This window comes from Tamandua tetradactyla, chromosome 23 (assembly GCF_023851605.1).
Source record: "Tamandua tetradactyla isolate mTamTet1 chromosome 23, mTamTet1.pri, whole genome shotgun sequence".
Classification (NCBI taxonomy): domain Eukaryota; kingdom Metazoa; phylum Chordata; class Mammalia; order Pilosa; family Myrmecophagidae; genus Tamandua; species Tamandua tetradactyla.
Genome location: NC_135349.1, coordinates 10,130,745 through 10,148,997, shown reverse-complemented (window position 1 = coordinate 10,148,997; position 18,253 = coordinate 10,130,745). Strand labels below are relative to the sequence as shown.

The 18,253-nt window shown below is 54.0% G+C and overlaps 2 protein-coding genes across 5 annotated transcripts in view; one reads left to right on the top strand and one right to left on the bottom strand.

The window, feature by feature from the left end:
- The window catches only part of ALKBH4 (alkB homolog 4, lysine demethylase), a 16,410-nt gene extending 7,793 nt beyond the window's left edge, over positions 1–8,617 (top strand). The window contains exon 3 of the mRNA XM_077140279.1: positions 4,050–8,617. Within this exon, the coding sequence (XP_076996394.1) occupies positions 4,050–4,637 (588 nt within the window). The 3' untranslated portion in view covers positions 4,638–8,617. The remainder of the gene's footprint in view (positions 1–4,049) is intronic.
- Positions 7,765–18,253, bottom strand: ORAI2 (ORAI calcium release-activated calcium modulator 2). 4 transcript variants are annotated; one of them, XM_077140865.1, is made up of 4 exons: positions 18,190–18,253; positions 16,471–16,601; positions 14,693–14,980; positions 7,765–11,055 (listed from the first exon to the last, which is right to left on the bottom strand). In XM_077140865.1, the coding sequence occupies exons 3-4, from the start codon at positions 14,915–14,917 to the stop codon at positions 10,516–10,518; spliced, it is 765 nt and encodes a 254-aa protein (XP_076996980.1). In that variant the 5' UTR covers positions 14,918–14,980; positions 16,471–16,601; positions 18,190–18,253; the 3' UTR covers positions 7,765–10,515. The 4 variants fall into 4 exon arrangements, with proteins under 4 accessions (XP_076996980.1, XP_076996981.1, XP_076996982.1 ...); XM_077140866.1 differs by lacking the exon at positions 16,471–16,601; XM_077140867.1 differs by lacking the exon at positions 16,471–16,601 and having other exon boundaries at positions 14,693–14,930; positions 18,190–18,246.

Sequence of the window (18,253 nt, the reverse complement as noted above, 5' to 3'; positions counted from 1 at the left end):
CTTACACCCACCTAGAAGGCCCTGCAGGAGGCGGCCGCCCTGCCAGCCCAGCGCCAACCCAGCTCACTCCATTCCTGCTCTCTGTCCCCACCCCACCCCACCCGTTCTTTCAGTATCCGCGCTCCCCTTTCCACCACTCGCTGCGCTTCCTCTGCACATGGGCGTGGCGTGCTCCCCTCCACCTCAGCTTCCCAGGGCTGCCCTAACGAAGTACACAGGCTGGCGCCTTAAAATCACAGAAGTACATGGGCTCATAGTTCCAGAGGCTGGACACTCCAAACCAAGGGCGGGACCGTGCTCCTCAAGTGTGTAGGGAAAAACCTGTCCATGCCTCTCGCCTGGCTTCTAGCGGTGGTTGCTGGCAGATGGCCTTCTCCCCTCTGTCTGTCTTCTTATAAGGATACCAGGCATGTTGGATTAAGGGCCCACCCTCCTCCAGTATGACCTCATTTTAACCTGCCTAATTCTACCTGTAATGACCCGATTTCTAAACAAAGTCGCACTCTGAGGGACTGGGGAGTAGTACTTCTACCCGTCTTTTGGGGGGCACAATTCAGTCCTTAACATTCCCTACTGGGGAGCATTTTCTCAGCGAGGCCTTCCTCATCTGGAATTACAGTGTCCAGCTCAGGGACACCTCTCATCCCACCTCTCAGCCTTCTCGCCCATTCTTGACCTCATCCATGGCTGACAGGCAGCCTGGCCCCACCCCCACCCCCCGCCTCCCATGTAACTACGTGAGGGCTCAGTGCAGCACGGAGGCTTTCCCTGACTCCTGGGAACTCAGGTCCTCCCTAATGATCTCAGCAGGTTACTCAGCAGTCCTTCCTGCAAGGCTCTCTCGCTAGCAGGCCTGGCGCTCTGCAGGGATAAGGCTGCCCGGGCCCACCTGGCACAAGGATGGGGCAGCGATCCTGCCCATCCTTTAAGGAGAGTTAGAGACCTGGCCTGAGCCCGCTCAGGCTTCTTTCCTACAGGAAGCTCCCAGGCAGGCAAAACCTGGGAGGATGAAGTCGCTGACACCAGAAAGAGCCCTCCTCAACTCAAGGGGACCGGGGTGGGGTGGGGGCGGGAGTCTGGGTAAGTGCTCGCTTTTCTCATCCTGAAGCCACACTTCTGAGGGCATTCTCCAAGGCTCCGCCCTGACAACATTTCTGTTGTTTTTGAAATATAATTCACATACCATAAAATGTACCCTTGTGAAATATATAGTTCAGTGGTTTTTAGTATATTCACAATATTGTGCAACCATCACTATTTTCTATTTCCAGAACATTTTCATCAATCCCACACTCCATTTCTCCCCAGCCCTGGATAACCACTAAGCTACTTTCCGTCTCTGTGGAGTTGCCTCTTCTGGGCATTTCATATAAATGGAATAATATATATGTGGCCTTTTGTGACTGCTTTATTTGACTTACTGTAATGTTTACAAGGTTCACCCATGTTGTATGTGTCAGAATTTTTATAGCTGAACAATCCGTTGATGCATACATCACTCTATATTTATCCACACATCTGTTGATGGACACGGATTGCTTCCACCTTTTGTCTGTTGTGAGTAATGCTGTAGTGAAAATTGGCATATAAATGTCTCTCTGAGCCTCTACTTTCATTTATTTTGGGTATATACCTGGAAGTGGGATTGCCAAGTCATATGGTAATTCTAGGTTTACCTTTCTGAGGAATTTCCGAATTGCTTTTCACAGTGGATGCATCCTTTACATTTCTACCAACAACGTATGAGAGTTCCTATTTCTCTACAGCCTCGCCAACACTTTTTTGTTTTTTCCATTTTATAAAAATAATAATAGCATCTCTTGTTGGTATCGCATTGTCTTTCTTATTTGCATTTCCCTAATGACTAATGATGATGATCATATTTTGATGTACTTGTTGGTCATTGGTATATCTTCTTTGGAGAAATGTCTGTTTGTCCTTTGCTCATTGTTTAATTATCTCTTTGTTACTGAGTTGTAGGAGTTGTTTATATATTCTGGATTTGAAACCCTTATCAGCTGGGAGAAAGGGGCTACAAGCCAAGGAAAATTCAGGTGGCCTCTAGAAGCTGAAAAAGGCAAGGAAAAGAGGTTTCTCCAAAAGCTTCCACGTGGAATGTGGTCCTCCTGACACTTAAATTTTAGACTTCTGACCTCTAGAATTGTAGGAGAATAAATCTGTGTTAAGCCAAAAAACAACAACCCTTATCAGCAATATGGTTATTAAATATTTTCTCCCATTCTGTAGGTCGCTTTTTCACTGTCTTGATAATATCCTTTGATGCATGAAAGTTTTAAATTTTGATGAAGTATGTTTTATCTATTTTTTCTTTTGTTGCTCATTGCTTTTGGTATAATTGTCTAATACAAGAACCTGAAGATACTACCCTATGCTTTCTTTTAAGAGTTTTATAGTTATAGCTCTTATATTTAGGTTATTGATCCATTTGGAATTAAGTTTTGTGTATGGTGAGAGGTAGGGCTCCCGTTCATTCTTTTGCATGTGGCTTTCCAGTTGAACCATGTGTTGAAGATACTGTTGTTCCCCCATTGAATGGACTTGACACCTTTGTGTCATTTGGCCAGTCCCAGAGCACCACAGTCTGCAGGGAATTGGCATCCTTCATGATATCTCGATTTTGGACTTGTCCTAGCCTCAAAACCATAAGGTAGTAAATTTCTGTTTTAAGCTGACCCATTGCATGGGTTTTAGCCGCTAAGAAACTAAAACACTGGTATATAGAAACAGTGATTTTTGCTTGTTGATCTTGTACCTGCAACTCTGCTGAATTTATTTATTGGTTCGAGTAGTTTTCTTGTAAATACTTTCAGATTTTCTCTATATAGGATCATGCCATTTGTTAATAGATAAAATTTTTTGTTTTCTTCTTCCTTTCCAATTTAGATGCCTTTTTTTTTTTTTTTTTGCCTGATTGCTTTGGCTAGTACTTGCAGTACAGTGTTGAGTAGAAGTGGTAACGGTGGGTACCCTTGTCTTGACCCTGATCTTAGGATGAGAGCTTTCAGTCTCCTCATTAGTAGGATGTTTGCTGTAGATTTTTCATAAGTGCCTTCTATCATGTTAAGAAAGTTCCCTTTTATTCCTGGTTGTCTGAGTGTTTTTATCATGAAAGGATTTTGGATTTTGTCTGCATCAATTGAGATGATCATGTGTTTTTTACTTTCATTCCTTTTTTTTTAACATGGGCAGGCACTGGGAACCGAACCTGCATCTCTGGCATGACAGGCAAGAACTCTGCCACCGAGCCACCATGGCCCACCCTTCGTTCATTCTATTAATGCTATATATCACATTCATTTTCTTATGTTGAATGACCCTTGCATTCCTGGAATAAATCCCACTCATTCATGGCATGTAATCCTTTTAATATACTGATACTGTTGGATTCATTTGCCAAGGGTTTTGTTGAAGATTTTAAAATACGTGCTCATCAGGAATATTGGTCTGTAATTTTCTTTTCTTATATTGCCTTTATCTGGCTTGCATATCGGGGTCATGCTGATCTCCTAGAGGAGTTAGGAAGTGTTCTCTCCTCCTCTGCTTTTTGGAAGAGTTGAGAAGGTCTGGTATTCATTCTTCTTTAAGGGCTGTGAAGACTTCCCCTAATGGATGTGAATCTCGGTGACCCAGTGTTGACCTGACCAGCTTGGTGATGCCGTTGGGTTGGCTGTCCCTCCCTCTCTGTTCTTTCCTCCACGTTCCCCACTCCTTGGGATGCTGTCCTAAAATAAACTATCTGCACAGTCTTTTTTACTCTGGCTCGGGTTCCCAGGCTAAGCAGCCCCCCTGACATTTCAGATCCCCCTTCCTGCTTTTTTTTCCCCTTAGCATCTATCACCGTCTGACTTTGGCTGTATCATTTGTTTCCCTTTGGCTGCCTGCCTTTACCTTCTCGAATGTCAGAGCTGTGAAGTCAAGGCATTTTGCTTGTCTCGTTCACTGGGATTGAATTCTTCAGCCCCAGCTGATGATAGCATTTCTGTAAGCTCACACACCTCTCCACCTCCTTTTCTGTTCTCGTCCTTCAGGACTATGGCCCCAAAGTCAACTTTCGGAAACAGAAGCTCAAGATTGCTGACTTCACCGGCCTCCCCGGCTTTAGCCAGGAGGTGGTTCGGAGGATGGGCCTCTATCCCGGCCTGGAGGACTTCCGGCCCGTCGAGCAGTGTCACCTGGACTACTGCCCCGAGAGGGGCTCTGCCATCGACCCCCACCTGGACGACACCTGGCTGTGGGGGGAGCGGCTGGTGAGCCTCAGCCTCCTCTCCCCGACCGTGCTGTCCATGTCCCGGGACGCGCCCGGCTGCCTGCTGCTCTGCTCTGCCCCTTCTGGGTCGGCGGAGGCCTTGCTGGGGGGGGTGATGGCATTCAGCAGGTCTGTCCTGTGCCAGGAGGTGGAGGTGGCCATCCCTGTGCCCCGCCGCTCCCTGCTGGTGCTCACCGGGGCCGCACGGCACGAGTGGCAGCACGCCATCCACCGCAGGCACATCACGGCCCGCCGCATCGGCGTCACCTTCAGGGAGCTGTCGGCCGAGTTCTCTTCTGGGGGGAGGCGGCAGGAACTGGGGCAGCAGCTCCTGCAGATCTCCCTCTCCTTTCAGGGAAGGCCCGTGTGAGCAGCCGCCCTACGCTCGGCTGTCCGCCGGGATTGACAAGCGGGGGTAGCCCAGGGCAAGGGCCTGCTCTGCCAGCTCGTAGGTTTCGCGAGAAAGCCGCTTGCCACCCTGAAGCCCACGCAGCGCGAGCCCTGCCTGGGCACTTGTGGGATGGGAACGCGCCGCAGGGCTGCCCCTGCGACCTGCACTGTGGCCACTTCTGCTTTGCTTATTTAGTTTGTTAGTTTGGGCAGAGTAGAATTACTTGAGCTTAAAATTTTTCATACAATTTTAAATGTTTTTTCCTGAGTTCATCTCTCTTAGCGAGATTCCCCCATATTCCATCCCCTGGCCCCTTCACTTGGGGAGCGTGTTGGATTGGAGAATGGAATTAGTAGAAGATTCGAAGCTACCGTTATTTCAGTCTTCAGAGTCTTAGTGAAAGCTTCTGAGTCGGGCTCAGCCAGTGCCACTTCTTGACCCCGTGGGTGGGGGTATGCTGAGGATAGGACAATCCCCCGAGAGCCTGGTCCCCCACTCTACCCTCCAAATGCTGTGAAAAAGTAGAAGAAAAAAAGAAGAGGCTTCTTATTGCCAGGGACCACTGCCAGGTTGTTTTCACTTTCTTGATGTGCCAGGTAGGGTGCTCACCTGAGCAGAGTGCTGCCTGGGGCACCTTGGCCAGGTGAGGCACTGGGCAGTGGCAATGTGCCTGGGACCCGTGTGGCCAGTCCTTTACTGCTGCTTATAAAAAACAGCTGGGGCTTCAGACAGAATATACTTGGCTTACTGTCCACGTTCTGAGAGCCAAACTCAGGGAGCTTGGCCGTGTCCGGCGTGGGTCAGGTTCCTGGTTGCAGCTGGTCTCTGCAGACAAACTAAGAGCTGACAGGTGGAGAGGAGCTGCTGGCCACTGTGTGCTGTCTGCTAACAGCATCCCAGCAGCTGGGCCACAGGCTAGGTCTGGAGAAACCTGTGCAAGACCGGTGGTGAGTAAGCCTAGCTGCTGTGGAGGGGGGTGGGCAAGTGGGCTACCAGACCACCCCAACTGCTCCCTGGGTCAGTTCACTTGTAGCACAAGGATGGGGATTGTGTTTTTCCAAGTGTTGTGACCCCTACAGAAGTCACTCCCACCCCCGGCTCACTGTCTTTGGGCCACTGACATTCAAGGCAAGTCCAGCTTGAGCTCTGACTGATCCCCCCTGCATCTGAGCAGCAGAGAGGCATAGTGGTCTGCTCCAGGGGCCCTGTGGGGGGTCCTCCTGATAGGTGGGGCCATCGAACACTGCACACTCAGACTTGTCTGGGAGAGGCCTGGTGAAGCTTGGGAGAGCCATTCTGGAAAGAAGCCTGTTTTGCCTGGTATAATCCAATGCTTGTCAAACATGTGGGAGTTGGCCCTTCCTGCAGTCCTGCAGACCCCACTTTAAGACATGGTGGGCAGGGTAGTGACCCCTAGAGCTGAGTTTGTCCTTGATCTAGTACATGAAGACTGAAGCTGCAGGGACAGCAACGCCTCACCCAAGCATAGAGCGTTCATGGAGACCAGCAGGGGTGGGGGCTAGGAGATCGCCAGGCTGGAATGCACCAGCCACATCTTGGCTCCTGGGTACTGCTGCGTATTGCTTTGCTGAAGGGTTGGTCCCCTGCGGTCCCACCAAAGGGTATATTTTAGGTGGCTGTTCACGCATTCGTTCAGCAAACTATCCTTAAGTGCCAGACACATTTTGTGTAGACTAGTGGTCTGTTCTGATCTCCTGTAATCTCAGTCTGAGGAAGGCCTAAGCCTGTGAGAATATCCGAAGGCAGCAGTGTGGCCTCTGAGGGTGGCTTCCCACAGCTTCCGACTCCAGGGTGAGTTAAGTGGTGACTTGGCTGATACTGCTCTGCCTGCCTGGCTTTGGGAAGACGTCTGGGAACCTGGTGCTGTTTGTTCTGAGTGGTGGGCAGTGAGGCCCAGGCTGGCCTTTGCCAGGAGGGGCTCTGAGTTCATCCCAGGAGCAGCCTCTGGGAATAGTCCTGCCTAGGCTTGGGTGGGGCCTGCTGGACCATGTCCCACAGCCACCATGGGAGGCCCAGTGGGCAGACAGCAGGAGCTGGGAAGGGGGTTAGCAGGTTCTGAATGGGGCTCAGTCCAGGCCCGGCCTCGCCCTGCTGGGCCCCAGCACTCAGCCTGCCGGGGGTATCTGAGTCGCGAGGAGAGTCTTCTCTGAACTGATCTGCTGGGTGGAAATGAGATCCTGCCGTGGCTCTGAGATGGCTCACGGCGCCAGTGGGGACCCCTCCTGTCCTGGTGGTGGTGGGGAGCAGTGTTGGTGTTTTGTGGGGTTTATTGCTGTTTTTTTTCCTTTAAGGAAACTTTTAACTCTCTCCTCCTCTTTGAAGTGCTCTCTTGATGAGAGCTTGAAAACAGTGGGCTTGCTGGCACAGTCTCTCTGTACTGACCCTAGACCTTTGTGCCACCCCACTGCCCCAGGCAGTCCTTTTTCTGGGTGGTGAGGCAGTCTGGCCCCTCAGGATTAGCAGAGGACCCTAGGAGACTTTAGTTGAAGTAGCAGACAAAAACAATAGAGGCCAGGAATTTTTTCCTAGAAGGGAGCATCCACCTCACTGGGCTTCTATTATAAAACAAACTACCTGGCTTCTTCCCCATCAGTGCTGCCAGGTGAGAGAGGGATCTGTGTGACCTACGGCCTGGCTGGACAGCTGGGGCTGGCCCTGAAGCACAGGTTCCTGGGGTGGGGGAAGGCCTGTGGGACCAGAGCCTCAACAGCCCCTTCCCTCCCGGAGAGTCTGGGGACCTTCAACCTGACCATGGCCACATACCCAGGACTGCCCCCTCCTGTTTCTGGAAGCAGCCCAGCTTGCAAAGGAGAGCAGCAGGCAGAGACACTCATCTGGGCAGGACCCTCTTTGGGCCGTGGGTGTTCAGAGCACCCTGGCTGCAGTCCATACCCCACCACCACCACCAAGGAAAGCCTGTTGGGGACTCATGGCCAGAGACCAGTGATTAGGAGGTGGCGGGGGGTGGGGGGGGCTCAGGAGAAAGGACCCACCGCTTAGGATGCGGTGTCAACCGTGCATCAGACCCCGGGAAGGACAGGGCAGCCCTGTGGCACAGCCATCCACAGCACTCCACAGAAAGAGCTTTGACTTGCTTCAGTTGTTTATTCAGTTTGGTCCAGGGCAATTATTTAAAACCCCCCACAGAGGACAGACCTGAGCTGCATGGTGTGCACGCGCACGTAACTGCTCAGCACAAGACAGGCGATGGCTCTGCAGGCGAACCTGGGTCCACTCAACCTTACGGGGTTCTGTCCCCAGCAAACCTTCCTAGAAGACACAAATACATTGTGCCCTCTCATTCCTGAAATAGAAACACTTGAGTTTTGAAGCCTCTGGCCAGGTGGAAAATGGAGAGCGTGTTCTGCTCAGTGTCAGAGGGCGTGTGTCCCATGAGCACCAGGAAGGCGCTGCTTGCGGCAAGATGGGGCCAGCCCTCGCTGGGTCACGGCCCCCCACAGCGCCTCTCAGGAAGGGAGAAGCCCTGTGCTCGAAACATGCTTCAGAATGAGGTTACATGCCAGAAGCCAGATTGCTTGCCTGCATTCCTCATTCCCCAAACTGCCTTAGCGAGTTGTTTCTGCAGCTACAAATAGCAGCTTTTCCTCTGTCTCCCGACAAGCTCTGCGGCTGTCTTGAAGCTCCCCTCTGCCACCACTTTCCCACCACTGTCACCTCTGTCCCCACCGAAATTTCCCTCACCTTGGGAACTAGAAAGGCTAGAGCTGGGAGAGTACTCTGGATGAAAGAACAAGAAATTTGATTATTCTAAAATGTAAAACATGGTTTGGGGCGATCAGAGTTTTGGTGATGGGCACATTGTATGAGATTAATGCCACTGAACTGTACACTTGAGAGTGGTTAAAATGGGAACTGTTAAGTAGAAGTTACCACAATTAAAATAATAAAGAAGCTCTGTGCCGGCATCTCTCCACGTAGCGCCACAGATGGGCCTGCTCTGTGTGCCCAGGCCAGACCAGAGATTCCACACACGGCTTGGGTGGTGATGGCTGCAGGCACGAGCAGGGGCGTGTGTCCCAGCATCGGGGAGCTGGGCCTCATTGGCTCCGGCACAGCTGGGGCAGGGCTCCAACGGCCCAGGGAGGTGGTGGGGAGTGGAGTGAGGGCACAGCACGGCCCCTGCCAAAAGGCTCAGGCCAGAGAAAGGGCCTGCTGTCTCCCCGTCCCCGGGCTGTACCAGGGGGCCATTCTTCCTATTAGGACACAAAGCTGCCAGCAGAGATGCCTTTGCAAAAAAGTAAACCAGATGAGCCTATTCAACAGGGTTTCAGGTGAGTCCCAAGAGGAATGGCTGGAGGGGATGTGGACAAGCCCTTGGGAAGAGGCCAGAGCTTTTGGCCAGCCCGGTGGGGTGTCATGTCCAAATGGGCCTCAGCACATCTCCCCAGTTACTTCAAAGGTACTTTCTCCACACGATGTCACATTCCAGAATCTTCTACTTGTCCCCACCCCCACCTGCCCCAGGATTTCATGGCATGGACAATCCAGACCATACAGAGCTACTACTAAGCTGTCATGAGGTGTGAGGTCAGAGCATGAAAAAGTCCAATGACTATCTATAAAAACAAAACTGTGGGGAAGGGTAAACGTGGTTTGAAAAGCAGCAGGGTGTAGCACGCTTGCAGGTAAGCTGGCAGTCACGTGTATGTACACTGAGACACAGGCCCAGGCCTACCAGCCACCCTTAGTGAGACCCCAGAACCCACACTGCACATGGCTGTGTAAAGAGGTGAGCTGGGCCCCCGTGCCCAGCTCAGAAGCCTGGGGGGGGCCTCACTGTCCCTGGGCCCCACCACCCACATGTCAGTCAAAGGTGCTGTCTGGATGGGAAGCCCTCCAGGATGTCCCCTTGCCTGACCATTCACTTAGAGACTGGGTCCTGGGCAGCAGGGAACTGGCCTTCCATGGGCACAGCGTGAGGGTGGCTGACCTGGGCTCAGCATCTGCTCTGCAGTCAGGAGAAGGCCTTTGGATGCTTGGCCTGTTTCCAAGCTGGTGGCCTCACTAGGCCAGGGAGGGCAGAGCCCCCAGGCTAGCTGGGAAAAGCGAGTTTGAGCCTTATGGGCTGCAGGACACTCTTCACTGAGCTCAGCCTCCTCACTGGGCATCTTGCATGGGATGCCCACAGACAGGCCTCACCCACCCTCCCAGGACTACACAAGTCTTATCCCTGCTGGGGCACCCATGCAGGCTGCTGGGCACATGCCCAGGCTCCTACCTTCCTGCCACAAGCCAGGCTGTCCAACACCCTCTAAGTGGGGAGGAAAGCACCAGGCCGAGCAGTAATCCTGTGTTCCCCCACAGTGCCCCAGCCCAAGGTCACAGCACCATCCTGTGAGAGTGGTGTGGCACCATAAGTGATGCCCACATCAGGTCTTCTGGGCTGTCCCTCCTCTGATGCCCCTGTACCTGGTGGCCACATGCCAGGTCTTGGAGACTGCCTTGACCACAGGCCTGGTGGGCAGGTCCCCTCAAGAATCCTCAGCTGCCCCTGATGCTCCCGAGCAGCACACGGTGTGTGCCCCTGTTGCCTTTCTCTTCCCACAACTCAAGGGGCATGTCCCTGACTCAGGGAGTCCCCAGGGCCAAGGAGTTGGCCGCTCTCCACCTCCTGAGCTCTTCATGATAAGGTCTCATTTAAGACTTCTATTTCTGCAGGGGAAACTATCCAGAGATCGCTGCCGCGCCCAGGCAGGAGTGACACTTTGGTCTGGAACTCGCTGGCAGTGTCTGGGGCAGCCCAGTGAAGCCTCTGCCATCTGGTCTGGCTCCTGGGCTGGGCACCTTGAGGTCGTGCCCGTCACCGGGGTGGCCCTCACACGACCTGCAGGCTGCGCTCGTGGCCGTCCAGCTGCACCTTGAGCTTGTGCAGCTCCTCGATCTCGCGGTTGTGGCGCTCGGTCTTGTGGCGCACCAGTGAGCGGTAGAAGTGGATGGTGAAGACCACGAAGATGAGGCCCACGGGCACCATGATGATGGTGGACACCAGGGCGGCCTGCCAGCCCGTGTGGCCGCCGGGGCCGGGTGGGGGGCCAGGCGGGGGCCGCGCGTCCACCGGCAGGAACTTGATCCAGCAGAGCAGCACCACCTCGGCCAGGAAGAGCAGGATGCCGAGCACCGTGGAGAAGCCCCAGGCCAGCTCGATGTAGGGGTGCATGCGCTCGTGCGGCGACTCGCTGATGGAGTGCAGGTTGTGGATGTTGCTGACGGCCTCCACGTTGGGCAGGATGCAGGTGCTGATGAGCAGCGCGAAGAGGTGCACGGCCACCAGCACCGTGGTGCAGGCGCTGAAGGCGATGAGCAGGGGCCGCGGGTACTGGTACTGGGTCTCCAGTTGCACCTCCACCATGGCCACCTGCAAAGCACAGCAGGTGCTGCTGGGCCGGGGGCACCCACGGAGGACAGTGTCGCTAACTGTCCTTTGTTCTGAGTGGCTAATGACCCGCACTGCAGACAAATCTAAGAAGTACACAGGAGAGTGAAGGAGCCCAGGGGGTGAGGGGAGCAGGGTGGCTTCCCAGATGTGGAACAGTGGGGGTCTCTCGGGGGCACCAAACTGCAGCTCAGGGCAGAAGTTCTATTTCCCTAGCTAGGCGCGTAACTGGTGGCGTGAGAACTTGCTGCTCACATCAGAGCCAAGCTGAAATGGAACCTAGCTGCAAAACCACCACTTTTTCAATAAGTAAAGTAAACATGGACTGTCAAAAATGAAAAAAAGGTAAAAACTGAGCCTCCTGCTGGTGCCTAGGGCAGCGGTGAGGAGTGGACTTTGTGGGAAGGGGGCTAGGGCAGGAGAAAGCTCAATCACCAGTCACCACCACAGGATACCAACAGGTAATGGCAAATGATGGCCAATCAAGAAACAGCAGTCTGAGCATGTTATTTAGGAACATGGAGGCACAGACCGGAAGCAATGGCTGGCAGAGGTTGGTGGCAGCCTGTCGAGGGGTACTAGGACATGAGGCAGTGCCCGCTGGCCTTTTAGCAATCCTTAATTTGTGTACTATATGCACAGGTATTACAGTCTGATGAAAAAAACAAAGTATTTAAAAATGGAAGACAAAAGCCCCAGTCCTACAGAGGGCACCAGAAGCCCCAGCTTACCTCTTTAGCCCCTCAGGCCCCGCCCACCCCACACGCTGAGCTGTGGCCACACTGCAGACAGGCCTGAGCCTCTCCCACACTCCCCCCACAGGCAAACCAGGCCAGTTCAAAGTGGCTCCCTAACGCCCCTCCCACTGTCCTAGGGGAGGTTTCAGCCCAGAGCTCATCCACAAAGATGCAATAAGGACCTTTTCACAGACACCTAAATTTAAGAAACCAGACTGAGGCAAGTCAGGGGTGTGGGGTGGGGAATGCAGAGAGAAGCGCTATTTGTATTCTAGATCTGAGTTATCCCTATTGAAAAATCTACAAGAAAGAAAATTTTACAACTCCCTCTAACAACTACCCTTCTTAAGGTGAGACACCTCATCCCCTCATCACCTCTTCAGTGGAGACGGTAGGTAAAAGAAGATACAACAGTCCTAGTAGACCACAAGCTGAACAGCAACTAACCTGGCAGTGAATATTGCTGTAGCTTTCTGAAAAGTATCTAAAAAGTCAGCAGTCACAGGACGTGAGCTGAGGGATGGCCTTTTCTCAGTGTTCCTGTGACCCTGGAAAGACTCTTAAACTTACCTTATCAAAAGGATATGGGGCCAACAAAAGGATGTTGCAAACTGCAGAGGACTCTGAGATAAGAGACAAGAGGCTGGGGGCGGGTTGGTGGCGTTGGAGGAGTGGGGGGTAGGGCACATAAGGCAAGAGGCTTTGTTCAGCCTCCCAGTGAGAAAAGGCCAAAAGGTCATTTTTCAATGTATTTATGCAGAGATTTTACGAGGAGGATGCCTCGGATCACTGGTTCTCAGGATTAGGGAGAGGATTATAAACATGAAGAAACAGCTAAAGGTTTGGTTTAAGTGCTTGTTGTTGGACAAGGGAATAGCTGGATGATTCTAACTAGGGAATACCTAAGACAAACAGGGGTCTCCTGTTCCTTTTTCCCCATTCCCATCAGCCCCTGCCCTAAATCAGCCCTGATTTACGTGGCTGAGATATTATCTGAGGACCTGGGCCTGTCCTTCATTTTTCCCAGGCTGCCCTCAATGGGGGTGCGTTGATCTAATCAAGTGGCTCTACCAGTGCTGGCCACCCCAGCTGCCACGCTGGACATTTCAGGCTCAGGTGCGTCCCCATTTCATGACGCCTACAGTGCACTTATGCTGTGGGCCGCCCTCCTGAGTGGGCGGGGGCTGTGCGTGACTTTTGAAATATACCCCCAAACTGCTCAAAGCAGCTGGTGCCAGGACAGCCCTCCCCAAATGCTGAAGAAATGAATTATTAATACAAAGTGTGGCTAGTGTTCGCAAGTTAAGGACAGGCCGCACTCGGGGCCACTCGTGAATCCCAGGTGACCTCCTAGGATTCCTCTCCCTGTGTGTTGGTGTCACCCTCCTTGCTCTAAGACCAATTCATGCCCCCAAGGCTGCCAGTGAGTCTCAAACTCTCCCTTCTGCAGGATTCAGGCCCTCTGTTATGCAACATTATTCAGGGGGCTTGTTTTCAAGTTTTAACTAATAATTTTAAAGCCATCAACTTGGACAAGCATTTTCTTGGCTGGAAACAACAACAACAACAACAAACAGTGAAGCATCCATAAGTTTGCAAATCCAAATGTCTGCAAGACCAGGGGCTTCAGATTGCAGACAGGAAGCCACTTCTGAGGCCTGGGACCCATACAGAAAGGAAACATCACCTTCCTGTGTTACGTCATTCAAGGGGGCTCAGAGTAAGCATTCTGAAGTCAGAAAAAAAAAAACAGGCCAGAAAGATGTAATGCAATACTCTAATCCTGTGGTGTAGAGAACAAGCTATAATTTTAATAGTGGCATCCAAAATTTCACACATATTCCCCAGTATTAAGCCTGAGAAAATATCTTTTTAATATGACAGAAGTCATGGGAAGAAAGTTCTCTGAGCCCAAAGTGGGTGCAATGTGACTGTATGCTTTTGAAATTATCTTAGAAAAGTTAAACTCAGAACCCAAATAAGTCCTTGCTTTAAACAGACCTAAACCGGAAGGGGCTGCCTCCCCATGCAGTGGCTCTGGAAGCCACACCCTCTCGGAGCAGGGTCTGTTTTCCCAGGGGTGGCCCAAAGGAGACCCTTGTCACAGGGGTGGCCACAACGCACCCCTCTAACAGCTTCTCATTTTCTGTGTCACCCATTTGAGGTTCTAGGCTATGGAAGAACAAATAGTTTTACATCAAGGGAAAACCCACTTCCAGCCCCACAGCACCTGGGAGCCGACAGACAAGGAGGGGTGGACGTGAGCCAGCTCTGTCCTGTTCTCACTCGGAGTTCTGGCAGCCCCACTCCCAGGACAATTCCCTGGAGGAGAGTGGGTCTGGGGGGTTGGGAATCCAGAGGAGGGGGTTCCTTTACTGTGTTGCCCGCTGTCCTCTCTGCCTGAGTTTCATCTTCGGGGATGACTTGGGGATGACTCACAGGGAAAGCCCCAGGCGGGGCCGGCTGGGAGTCAGGCCAGAGGCAGGGCTTTGTCACTCGGGAGGCCACACTCACAGAGCTGCTGCACCCCAACTGTCAGGTTAAACGGAGCAAACCCTAATCAATCCCTCTGGTGTCCAAATTTTTAGGTGTTGCCAGGATGGGCCAGCTTTGAGGGACCCTGTTCATTGAAGATATTTCCATTATCCCCCACCCACTTCCTGGCCAGGCAAATATGTTCTGCAGAACACGAGAGGGTTGGGGGCCGGGTGAAGGAGCTGGAATACCCTGGATTCCCCATGCCCCCTTGCGTGGAGACCCCCTCACGGACCACCGGGCTGACCTGTCAGGGTTCCAGAGGGAGTGCTCTGCTCCTCGAAGCAGCAAAGCATCTAGATTTGCAGAAGCGCATTCTACAGCCTGCGTCTCGCGTCTGCACTCACCATGGCGAAGCCCGAGAGGAGGGCGGAGGTACGGCTGGAGGCCTTCAGCTTGGCCCTGCTCAGGTAGAGCTTCCTCCAGGACAGGGCCTGCACCGAGTGGTGGTTGGAGGTGACCAGCTCCAGGTAGCTGCGGCGGACCCAGTCCCGATAATCCATGCCCTTGTGGCCGGGCTCAGGGCAGGCGGGTGTGGAGGGCGCTGGGGGCACGTTGAGCTCGGCGCTCATGGTGGGAGCCAGGCTTGGGGCGGGAGAGAGACACACTCAGGCATCCTAGAGGGCTCCTGGGGCCTGGAAAAGCCAGAATCCAAGGCCCTTAGCCTTTCCCCAGGGCCAGCTGTTCATACCCCACACCAGAGCACGAGGGTCCAAAGGTAGCAGGGGTGTGGGGCCCTGGTCTCTGAGGCAGCCCCCCAAAACTGGGATGTGGGGACTGTTCGGAGGGGAGGTGGGTCGGGCAGGCCCTGGAAGCCTCCGCCCCAGCAAAGTTGTTCCTTCACAAGCTGGAACCGGGCCTCCAGTCTCCAGGCCCAGAGATGCTCTCAGGCCACTGGGTGAGGGCAATTCAGAGGTTGACCCAAGTGCCTAATGAATCCCACTGTTTGCCCCGTCAAGGAGCAGGGAGCTGGAGGATTCAGAAAGAGCCTTGGACCCAAAGTCACAAAACCTGACCCTACTCTACTGCGTGACCTGGAGCATGACGCCCGGCCCTTCCCGCCTTGCCCCACATCTTCAGCAAGGCCACCATCCCGCCCAACAGGACATTCTGGGGGCTTGAACGGGCCAGTCCTGAAGTCTCAAAACTGCCCTTGGAAGTCCAAGTACCAAGCACGAAACGAGCATATCCCAGTAGCGTTAATTTATCAAATCCAACTTCAATCAGCCTAGTTCACCCCACCCCCATCCCCTCCCCCAGATGTGTGGTTTATATAACTAAAGCAAGCCACATTCAGGCTGCAAGGGAGACCTTGAGCAAAACGGAAATCTAAATCCACCAACTGACGTCAGCACGTTTAAGAAAGAAACGCAGACTGGGGCTCCCTGGAGTCTTCTTGGGGACACACGTGGGCGGACAATAACGTGGACCGAAGATCCGAAGGCCCCATCTGTCTAGATTTGTGCATTTAAACCCCACAGTTCACTAATTCAAATAGGGGACTGGCGCTCTCACGTGGCCCACGAGTGGCCGGGAGGCCCCATGCCGGGACCCAGCTCTGATTAATTGGCCATGCGGGCTTCAAGGAAACCGGCACCTTGCTGGCCCTTGGCACCAGATAGTAACCTTTATGCCTGGGCTCGCACAGGCCCCCTGGAAAGCCTACTAAGGTGGTTACAAAGAGATCCGTGTTTCTAGGCCCCAGGGAGCCTGGCTGGCAGGCCAATGCCCATCTCTAAACAGTTTGCAGGAAGGGCCTGGGTGGGGGTGGGGGCGGGGCTCTCTGTCTTTGGCTGTGCCTTTTTCTTTCTCCTTATCCGGGCTGCAAAGGTACAGCTTTCACTGGCTAACGGGATTCTCGGGGACAGTTCTGTGCCCTTTTATTTCTGCCAGGGAATGTTAATTACTAGGTCATTTATAGGGATGCCAATTTGGGGAGATTCGGTCCCTGCAACTCGGCCCCATCTCAGCCAGCGGCACCACCTTCCAGCACTGTAATTGCTGGAATGTATGTCCCCCCCCTCCCCGGCCCAACCCCCAGGGAAGAACTCAGAGAAACGTTACTCACTAACCACTCCGTTAGTCAGCTCCATGTAATTCAACCTGTCATTATTTAAAAATGCACCTTTTCTTTTTTTGTCCAGATCTATGTAGCAGAGTTGAGGCAGCAGGTGTGGAGGCAGTGGAGGGGGAAAGATGAATAAAGCACAGAGCACCATCCTCCTTCATCCCGCATCCAGGACATGCTCCTGGGTCCTGGGAGAAGACTGCGTTTGGGACTTAGCCATCAAGGATGAAAGAGGAGAGCACCTCCCTCTCAAGGGACCCACTGCCCAGTGGGGAGATGCTCATCCAGTGAGCTAAAAGCTGTGGCGGAGGGAGTGTAAAGGGCTGAGGAAGCAGACAGGCACTGGCTGCCTCAGCCGTGCGCGCGCGCGTGTGTGTGTGTGTGTGTGTGTGTGTGTGGCTGCCTCAGCTGTGTGTGTGTGTGTGTGTGTGTGCGCGTGTGCGTGTGTGCGCGCGGAGGGATGGAGGGGAGGGTTTCCCTGCAGACAGCATCAGGGAGAAAGGTTAGGGGATGAGGCCACAGGTGGTGATGGCTTCCTCAAAGACATGATGCTGCTTGCCCGGAAGGTTCTGGGAGGCTGGAGGATGAGCTCCCACGCATGTTAGGGATGATGGCACTCGGTCAGGGGACATGGTGGAAGGCTGGCTGCTGAGGGGGCAGGGAGAAACGGGTGGAAAGGAGGATGCAGGTCTGGCCACAGGGGCGGGATGAATTAGTGAGCGGAGCTGTCCCGGCATCAGAGGGTCAGTGTTGTCGGTGTAAATGATGGAGGACTGGGAAGGTCTAGTGGCCTCCGAAGGGATGAAGGGGTGTAAGGGGTGAAGAAGAGGGAATCCAGGGGCCATCAGTGAGCATGGGCTGGGGCTGCTCAAGTTTGCAAATGGAGATGAGCGCTTCGGGGGCAAGAGGGCTGCCTCCAGTGAGTGGCCAGGGCAGGCTCTGCCCATGGATGTCCAGAGAGGAGGCAGGGCCGGGGAGGAAAGGCCATCTGCTTGGAGCCTGGTCCCAAAAGTGGAGGAGCCACTTCCTCCAGAGGGAGCAGCCCAGAACCGGATCCAAATTCCTCCTTTATGCTCCGGGTGCCAGGCCTTGGGCTCCAGGGGGAGGAGCAGAGCCTGGCCTCCCCACCCCACCCCCCACCCCGCCCCCTCCACGGCTCCAGCAGGGCTTGGGGTGGGGCAAGATGGGGCTGGACATATCAGTTGGGTGGCAGAGGCTCCGCAGGATGCTCTCCGGGCTAAACCGGTGGGTTTTCTGCTTTTACAAGGGGCAGGCAGCCAGAGAGAGCAAAAAGGTCTTCCATGTAGGATGATGTTGGCCCTCTCTCTACAGATTAGCAACTCTCCTTGGCAGTCTGCTTGGACCATTTCCGCGAGGCAGGTTTTGGGTTTTGCCTGTCTTGACTTCCTTTAAATATCTGGGGCACCGGCAATGGCGGTCACCTCCGTCGGTTTCTGACTGTCACTCGGAGCCAGGGGAGGGGGCCCGGCAGCCCCACAACCCGGCCTAGTCCCTTCCCCCGGGGAAGGCCCTGGAATCAGCAATTCGAATCTTCGAGTCGCCTCCGCCCGGGGATCCCTCGGGGGTGGGGTCACCTGGCCGCCCCTCAGCCCTGCAGTCCTCGTCCTCCTTCCGCCCCACGCCACCCCCGTGCTCTCCCCCGTCGATTCTCCCGGCTCCAATTCCGGGCTTCCCCGCCGGGTGGGGACCTCCGCCGCCCCCACCCCGAACCCCCGCGGCCGCGGGGTGGGCGCCGCCCTCCCGCCGAGCACTCACCGGAGCTGCCCTGCCCGGCCCGGCTCCGGCTCGGGGCTCGCTGCAGGCGGCCGCGGCGTGGCCG

Excerpts from the sequence above, each read along its gene's own strand:
- ORAI2 (XM_077140865.1), bottom strand. The coding sequence starts at position 14,917 with ATGAGCGCCGAGCTCAACGTGCCCCCAGCGCCCTCCACACCCGCCTGC. Across the intron at positions 11,056-14,692 it reads TCCTCTCGGGCTTCGCCATG|GTGGCCATGGTGGAGGTGCA; the intron begins GTGAGTGCAGAC and ends TGTGCTTTGCAG.